The sequence below is a fragment of the Oncorhynchus gorbuscha genome, unplaced genomic scaffold (assembly GCF_021184085.1).
Source record: "Oncorhynchus gorbuscha isolate QuinsamMale2020 ecotype Even-year unplaced genomic scaffold, OgorEven_v1.0 Un_scaffold_788, whole genome shotgun sequence".
Lineage (NCBI taxonomy): Eukaryota > Metazoa > Chordata > Actinopteri > Salmoniformes > Salmonidae > Oncorhynchus > Oncorhynchus gorbuscha.
The window spans coordinates 168,511-177,664 of NW_025745812.1; the positions used below are offsets into that span (position 1 = coordinate 168,511).

General features: G+C 50.9%; 1 protein-coding gene across 1 annotated transcript in view; it reads left to right on the forward strand.

Annotated features, from left to right (window-relative positions):
* Positions 1-8,720, forward strand: part of LOC124020264 (annexin A5-like) — a 49,187-nt gene extending 40,467 nt beyond the window's left edge. Inside the window, exons 11-13 of the mRNA XM_046335610.1 lie at positions 3,815-3,873; positions 3,955-4,077; positions 8,322-8,720. Coding sequence (XP_046191566.1) covers positions 3,815-3,873; positions 3,955-4,077; positions 8,322-8,384 — 245 coding nt within the window. The 3' untranslated portion in view covers positions 8,385-8,720. The remainder of the gene's footprint in view (positions 1-3,814; positions 3,874-3,954; positions 4,078-8,321) is intronic.
* Positions 8,721-9,154: the final 434 nt, after the last annotated feature.

Sequence of the window (9,154 nt, forward strand, 5' to 3'; positions counted from 1 at the left end):
CCCACCACCACTACTGCCACCATTACTACTACCACCATTACTACTGCCACCACCACTACCACCACCACTACTACTACTACCACCACTACTACCATTACCACTACTACCGCTGCTACTACTACTACTACTACCACCACTACTGCTGCTGCTACCACTGCTGCTGCTGCTGCTACTGCTGCCACTGCTGCTGCTGCTGCCACCACTGCTGCCACTACTACTACCACCACCACTACTGCTGCCACCAGCCACCACTACTACTACCACCTGCTGCTGCTACTGCTGCTGCCGCCACTGCTGCCGCCGCTGCTGCTGCTGCTGCTGCTACCACCACTGCTACCACCACTGCCGCTACTACCACCTGCTACCACCACCACTGCTGCTGCTGCTGCTGCTGCTGCTGCTGCTGCTACCTGCTGCTACTACTGCTGCTGCTGCCGCCACTGCTGCCGCCGCTACTGCTGCTGCTGCCGCTGCTACTGCTGCCGCCACTGCTGCTGCCACTGCTGCTACCACGCTACTGCCACCACTACTACTGCTGCTGCCGCCGCTGCTGCTGCTGCCGCTGCTGCTGCTGCTGCCGCTGCTGCTGCCGCTGCTGCTGCTGCTGCCGCCAGCTGCCGCTGCTGCTGCTGCTCGCCGCTGCCACGACTGCTGCCGCTGCTGCCGCCACCACTACTGCCGCTGCTACCTGCCGCCGCCACTGCTGCTGCTGCTGCTGCTGCTGCTGCCGCCACTGCTGCCGCTGCTGCTGCTGCCTACCACTGCTGCTGCTGCTGCTGCCGCTGCTACTACCACCGCTGCTGCTGCCGCTGCTGCTGCTACCACCACTGCTACTGCCACCGCTGCTGCCGCCGCCTGCTGCTGCTGCTGCTGCTGCTGCCAGCTGCCACTACTGCTGCTGCTGCTGCTGCTGCCTGCTGCCGCTGCTGCTGCTGCTAACACTACTGCTGCTGCTGCTGCTGCTGCTGCTGCTGCTGCCACCGCCACTACTACTGCTGCTGCTGCCGCCACCACCACCGCTGCTGCCACCACTGCTGCTGCTGCTGCTGCTGCTGCTGCCACTGCTGCTACCACCGCTGCCACCACCTGCTGCCGCTGCCTGCCACTGCTGCTGCTGCTGCTGCTGCTACTGCTACTGCTACCGCCGCTACTGCTACCACTGCTGCTACCACTGCTGCTACTGCTGCCGCCACCGCCTATTACTGCTACCACCACTGCTGCTGCCACTACTACTGCTGCTGCTGCCACTGCTACTACCACTACTGCTACCACCACGCTGCTGCTGTTGCTGCTGCCGCCGCTACTATTGCTGCTGCTGCTGCTGCTGCCGCCGCTGCTGCTACTACTGCTACTACTGCTGCTGCCTGCTGCTGCTGCTGCTGCTGCTATTGCTGCTGCCACCGCTGCTGTTACCGCTGCGCTGCTGCTGCTGCTGCTGTTGCTGCTGCCACCGCTGCTATTACTGCTGCTACCACTACTGCTGCCACCACTGCTACTGTTGCTGCTGCTGCCGCTGCTATTGCTGCTGCTACTGCTGCTGCTGCCGCCACTGCCACTGCTGCCTGCTGCTGCTGCTGCTGCTGCTGCTGCTGCTGCTACTGCTGCCACTGCTGCTGCTGCTACTGCTGCTGCTACCACCGCTGCTGCTGCTACTACTGCTGCCGCTGCTGCTGCTGCTGCCGCCACTACTACTGCCGCTGCTGCTGCTGCTGCTGCTGCCGCTGCTGCTGCTGCTGCTGCTGCTGCTGCCACCACTGCTGCTGGTACGCCGCTGCTGCCACCACTACTACCACCACGCTGCTGCCTGCCGCTGCTGCTGCCACTGCCACCACTGCTGCCACCTGCTGCTGCCACTGCTGCCACTGCCGCTGCTGCCGCCGCTGCTGTTGCCGCTGCTGCCACTGCTACCACCGCTGCTATTGCCGCTGCTACCACTGCCGCCACTGCTGCTGCTGCTGCCGCTGCTACTACTACCACCTCTACTACTACTACTACTACTACCGCCGCTGCTACTGCTGCTGCTGCTGCTGCTGCCACTGCTGTTGCCACTACTACTACTACTGCCACCACTACTACCACCGCTGCTATTGCTGCTGCTACCACCGCTGCTGTTACCACTACTACCACTGCTACTATTGCTGCTGCTGCTACTACCGCCACTACTGCTGCTGCCTGCTACTGCTGCCTGCTGCTGCTGCTGCCACTACTGCTGCTGCCACTGCTACTGCTGCCACCACTACTGCTACCACCACGCCGCCGCTGCCACTGCTGCCACCACTGCTGCCACCACTGCTACCACCGCCACCACTACTACTACCACCACCACCACCACCACTGCCGCCGCCGCTGCACCACCACTGCTGCTACTACCACCACCACTACTATTACTGCTGCTGCTGCCACCACCGCCGCTACTACTGCTACTACCACCACCACTACTGTTACTGCTGCTGCCGCCGCTGCTGTTACCGCTACTGCTGTTACTGCTGCTGCACTACTACTACCACCACCACTACAACTACCGCTGCTACTGCCACTGCACTACCGCCACCGCTGCTGCTGCTGCTGCCACTGCTGCTGCTGCTGCTGCTGCTGCTACTGCACTGCACTACTGCTACTACTACTACCACTGCCACCTGCTGCTGCTACTACTACTACTACTACTACACCACTACACCACTACTACTACCACCACTACTACTACAACTACCACCACTACTACACTACCACTGCACTACTACCACCACTACTACTACCACCACTACTACCACCACTACCACCACCACCACCACCACCACCTACTACTGCTGCTACTACTGCTGCTGCTACTACTACTACCACCACTACTACTACCACTACCACTACCACCACCACCACTACTACCACCAGTACTACTACTACTACAACTACAACTACCACTACTACTACTACCCCCACTACTACTACCACTACTACTACCACCACCAGTACTACTACTACTACAACTACCACCAGTACTACTACTACAACTACCACTACTACTACTACTACTACCACCACTACTACTACTACTACAACTACCACTACTACTACTACTACAACTACCACTACTACCACAACTACCACTACTACCACCAGTACTACTACTACCACCACCACCACTCTACTTGGAATAATAATCACAACAATAATATTAATCTCTCTCTCTCTCTCTCTCTCTCTCTCTCTCTCTCTCTCTCTCTCTCTCTCTCTCTCTCTCTGTGTGTGTCTCTATCTCTCTCTGTGTGTGTCTCTATCTCTCTCTGTGTGTGTCTCTATCTCTCTCTGTGTGTGTCTCTATCTCTCTCTGTGTGTGTCTCTCTCTCTCTCTGTGTGTCTCTCTCTCTCTCTGTGTGTGTCTCTCTCTCTCTCTGTGTGTGTCTCTCTCTCTCTCTCTGTGTGTGTCTCTCTCTCTCTCTGTGTGTGTCTCTCTCTCTCTCTCTGTGTGTCTCTCTCTCTGTCTCTCTCTCTCTCTCTCTCTCTCTGTGTGTTTCTCTCTCTCTCTGTGTGTTTCTCTCTCTCTCTGTGTGTTTCTCTCTCTCTCTGTGTGTTTCTCTCTCTCTCTCTGTGTGTTTCTCTCTCTCTCTCTGTGTGTTTCTCTCTCTCTCTCTGTGTGTTTCTCTCTCTCTGTCTCTCTGTCTCTCTCTCTCTCTCTCTGTCTCTCTCTCTCTCTCTGTCTCTCTCTCTCTCTCTCTGTCTCTCTCTCTCTCTCTCTGTCTCTCTCTCTCTCTCTCTGTCTCTCTCTCTCTGTCTCTCTGTCTCTCTCTGTGTGTTTCTCTCTGTCTCTCCTCTGTAGTAAAGTGTGCTAGGAGCGTCCCAGCCTACTTTGCAGAGACTCTGTACTATTCGATGTCGGTAAGAATCTATTTCCTCCATACTAGGAAGAAGATCATTCTAATACTAGATATGTGTTTTTAGAAGTGTGTGTGTGTGCAGGGCGGTGGAACTGACGACCAGACCTTAATCAGAGTGATGGTGAGCCGTAGTGAGGTGGACATGTTGGATATCAGAGCTGATTACAGACGCCTCTTCGCCAAGTCTCTGCACTCCGCTATACAGGTATATACTGAATATCTATCTTCCCCTTGCTCTCAGTACTCTGCTGTACAGGTATATACTGAATATCTATCTTCCCCTTGCTCTCAGTACTCTGCTATACAGGTATATACTGAATATCTATCTTCCCCTTGCTCTCTGCACTCCGCTATACAGGTATATACTGAATATCTCTCTCTGTCTCAGTACTCTGCTGTACAGGTATATACTGAATATCTATCTTCCCCTTGCTCTCTGCACTCCGCTATACAGGTATATACTGAATATCTATCTTCCCCTTGCTCTCAGTACTCTGCTATACAGGTATATACTGAATATCTATCTTCCCCTTGCTCTCAGTACTCTGCTATACAGGTATATACTGAATATCTATCTTCCCCTTGCTCTCAGTACTCTGCTATACAGGTATATACCGAATATCTATCTTCCCCTTGCTCTCAGTACTCTGCTATACAGGTATATACTGAATATCTATCTTCCCCTTGCTCTCAGTACTCTGCTATACAGGTATATACTGAATATCTATCTTCCCCTTGCTCTCAGTACTCTGCTATACAGGTATATACTGAATATCTATCTCTGTCTCTGTACTCTGCTATACAGGTATATACTGAATATCTATCTTCCCCTTGCTCTCAGTACTCTGCTATACAGGTATATACTGAATATCTATCTTCCCCTTGCTCTCAGTACTCTGCTATACAGGTATATACTGAATATCTATCTTCCCCTTGCTCTCAGTACTCTGCTATACAGGTATATACTGAATATCTGTCTCTGTCTCTGTACTCTGCTATACAGGTATATACTGAATATCTATCTTCCCCTTGCTCTCAGTACTCTGCTATACAGGTATATACTGAATATCTATCTCTCTACCTCTCTCTGTCTCTCTCTGTCTCTCTCTGTCTCTCTCTGTCTCTCTCTGTCTCTCTCTCTCTACCTCTTTCTACCTCCCTCTCTATCTCTCTCTCTCTCTCTCTCATTATTGTTGTTGTTGCCTAATTGTCTTTTGGTAAATTTCCACACTACTTTCCTTCCATCTATAGTATTTCTTAATGTTACTCAGTTCATTTGGCTTTGGTGCCTCATGGTTGAGTATTGCTCTGTTCAAGTAGACTGTGATTTTGCTGTGGTCTGATAGGGGTGTCAGTGGACAGACTGTGGTCTGATAGAGGTGTCAGTGGACAGACTGTGGTCTGATAGGGGTGTCAGTGGACAGACTGTGGTCTGATAGAGGTGTCAGTGGACAGACTGTGGTCTGATAGGGGTGTCAGTGGACAGACTGTGGTCTGATAGTGGTGTCAGTGGACAGACTGTGGTCTGATAGTGGTGTCAGTGGACAGACTGTGGTCTGATAGTGGTGTCAGTGGACTGACTGTGGTCTGATAGTGGTGTCAGTGGACTGACTGTGGTCTGATAGGGGTGTCAGTGGACTGACTGTGGTCTTATAGGGGTGTCAGTGGACTGACTGTGAACGCTCTGAGAGACTCTGGGTTGAGGTCAGTGATAAGGTAGTCTACAGATGAGAGATATGAGATGCCTAGAGATGAGCTATAGGTGTACTGACCATAGGAGTCCCCTAGAAGCCTACCATTGACTATGTACAGACCCAGGATGTAACAGAGCTATAGGTGTACCTACCGTAGGAGTCCCCTAGAAGCCTACCATTGACTATGTACATACCCAGGATGTAACAGAGCTATAGGTGTACCTACCATAGGAGTCCCCTCGAAGCCTATCGTTGACTATGTACAGACCCAGGATGTAACAGAGCTATAGGTGTACTGACCATTGGAGTCCCCTAGAAGCCTACCATTGACTATGTACATACCCAGGATGTAACAGAGCTATAGGTGAACCTACCGTAGGAGTCCCCTAGAAGCCTACCGTTGACTATGTACAGACCCAGGATGTAACAGAGCTATAGGTGAACCTACCATAGGAGTCCCCTAGAAGCCTACCATTGACTATGTACAGACCCAGGATGTAACAGAGCTATAGGTGAACCTACCATAGGAGTCCCCTAGAAGCCTATCGTTGACTATGTACATACCCAGGATGTAAGAGCTATAGGTGTACCTACCATAGGAGTCCCCTAGAAGCCTATCGTTGACTATGTACATACCCAGGATGTAACAGAGCTATAGGTGAACCTACCATAGGAGTCCCCTAGAAGCCTATCGTTGACTATGTACATACCCAGGATGTAACAGAGCTATAGGTGTACCTACCATAGGAGTCCCCTAGAAGCCTATCGTTGACTATGTACATACCCAGGATGTAACAGAGCTATAGGTGAACCTACCATAGGAGTCCCCTAGAAGCCTATCGTTGACTATGTACATACCCAGGATGTAACAGAGCTATAGGTGAACCTACTGTAGGAGTCCCCTAGAAGCCTACCGTTGACTATGTACATACCCAGGATGTAACAGAGCTATAGGTGAACCTACCGTAGGAGTCCCCTAGAAGCCTATCGTTGACTATGTACATACCCAGGATGTAAGAGCTATAGGTGTACCTACCGTAGGAGTCCCCTAGAAGCCTATCGTTGACTATGTACATACCCAGGATGTAACAGAGCTATAGGTGAACCTACCATAGGAGTCCCCTAGAAGCCTATCGTTGACTATGTACATACCCAGGATGTAACAGAGCTATAGGTGTACCTACCATAGGAGTCCCCTAGAAGCCTATCGTTGACTATGTACATACCCAGGATGTAACAGAGCTATAGGTGAACCTACCATAGGAGTCCCCTAGAAGCCTACCGTTGACTATGTACATACCCAGGATGTAACAGAGCTATAGGTGAACCTACCGTAGGAGTCCCCTAGAAGCCTACCATTGACTATGTACATACCCAGGATGTAACAGAGCTATAGGTGAACCTACCGTAGGAGTCCCCTAGAAGCCTACCATTGACTATGTACATACCCAGGATGTAACAGAGCTATAGGTGAACCTACCGTAGGAGTCCCCTCGAAGCCTACCATTGACTATGTACAGACCCAGGATGTAACAGAGCTATAGGTGTACCTACCATAGGAGTCCCCTAGAAGCCTATCATTGACTATGTACAGACCCAGGATGTAACAGAGCTATAGGTGAACCTACCGTAGGAGTCCCCTCGAAGCCTACCATTGACTATGTACAGACCCAGGATGTAACAGAGCTATAGGTGTACCTACCATAGGAGTCCCCTAGAAGCCTACCGTTGACTATGTGAAGTGCATTTGCGAAGTATTCAGACCCCTTGACCCACATTTTGTTGTTACAGCCTTATTCTCAAATGGATTCAATAGTTTCCCCCTCATCAACCTTCACACAATATCCCATAATGACAAAGAAACAACAGGTTTTTAGAGATGCAAATGTAAAAACTGAAATCAAATTTAAAAAAACAGATCTAGTTGCATCCTTTCTGATATTCTCTTATTTTGCATATTGTTGATAAACACACAAACACATTTATGCAACACCCAACACCCCCGTGTGAAAAAATAATTGGCCCTTTACACGCAATAACTGGGTGTGCCACCTATAACTGCAATGACTCCAACCAAACACTTCCTGTAGTTGATCAGTCCCCCTTTAGCTGCAATGACTCCAACCAAACACTTCCTGTAGTTGATCAGTCCCCCTTTAGCTGCAATGACTCCAACCAAACACTTCCTGTAGTTGTTGATCAGTCCACCTTTAGCTGCAATGACTCCAACCAAACACTTCCTGTAGTTGTTGATCAGTATCTCACATCGCTGTGGAGGAATTTTGGCCCACTCTTGCATGCGTAATAACTCTCTGCCTCTCCTACCTCTCCCTGTCTCGCTCTCTCTCCTACCTCTCTCTGTCTCTCTGCCTCTCCTACCTCTCCCTGTCTCGCTCTCTCTCCTACCTCTCTCTGCCTCTCCTACCTCTCTCTGCCTCTCCTACCTCTCTCTGCCTCTCCTACCTCTCTCTGCCTCTCCTACCTCTCTCTGCCTCTCCTACCTCTCTCTGCCTCTCTCTCTCTCCTACCTCTCTCTCTCTGCCTCTGTCTCTCTCTCTGGCTCCCCTACCTCTCTCTGTCTCTCCTACCTCTCTCTGTCTCTCCTACCTCTCTCTGGCTCTGTCTCTCTCTCCTACCTCTCTCTGGCTCTGTCTCTCTCTCCTACCTCTCTCTGGCTCTGTCTCTCTCTCCTACCTCTTCCCAGCCTATCTATGGACTTCACATAATGGTCTGCTTCTGTATGTGTGTGTTGCAGGGTGATACCTCTGGTGACTACCGTAAGGCCCTCCTCCTGCTCTGTGGCGGTGACGACGCGTAACCGTGGCGATGATCCCTGAAGGAGCGATACCCAGAGAGAACCTCCTCTCTGACTGGCCCCTCTAGCTGTCAATCACTCTCTGAGTCCTGTGTAATCCAATAGGAGAGCTCTGCTGGTCACGGTGCAGCACTGTGATAGGTTATGATAGGTTATGATCCTGTGTGTATCTGTAGCTAACATCCTTAAAGCTTTACTCTGCTTCATATCTACATCACTAAAGTCATAATAATGCTGACAGTCATGTTTTACTGTCAGTTGTATAACAACTAAAGACTGTTTTCATATTTTTACTGTTTGTAAGACAAGACTGAAGACATAATAAACATTTTGACAGCAGGTTTGTAGTGAGACGTGTCTGTCTGTGTAGTGAGACGTGTCTGTCTGTCTGTGTAGTGAGACGTGTCTGTCTGTCTGTGTAGTGAGACGTGTCTGTCTGTCTGTGTAGTGAGACGTGTCTGTCTGTCTGTGTAGTGAGACGTGTCTGTCTGTCTGTGTAGTGAGACGTGTCTGTCTGTCTGTGTAGTGAGACGTGTCTGTCTGTCTGTGTAGTGAGACGTGTCTGTCTGTCTGTGTAGTGAGACGTGTCTGTCTGTCTGTGTGTGTAGTGAGACGTGTCTGTCTGTCTGTGTGTGTAGTGAGACGTGTCTGTCTGTCTGTGTGTGTAGTGAGACGTGTCTGTCTGTCTGTGTGTGTAGTGAGACGTGTCTGTCTGTCTGTGTGTGTAGTGAGACGTGTCTGTCTGTCTGTGTGTGTAGTGAGACGTGTCTGTC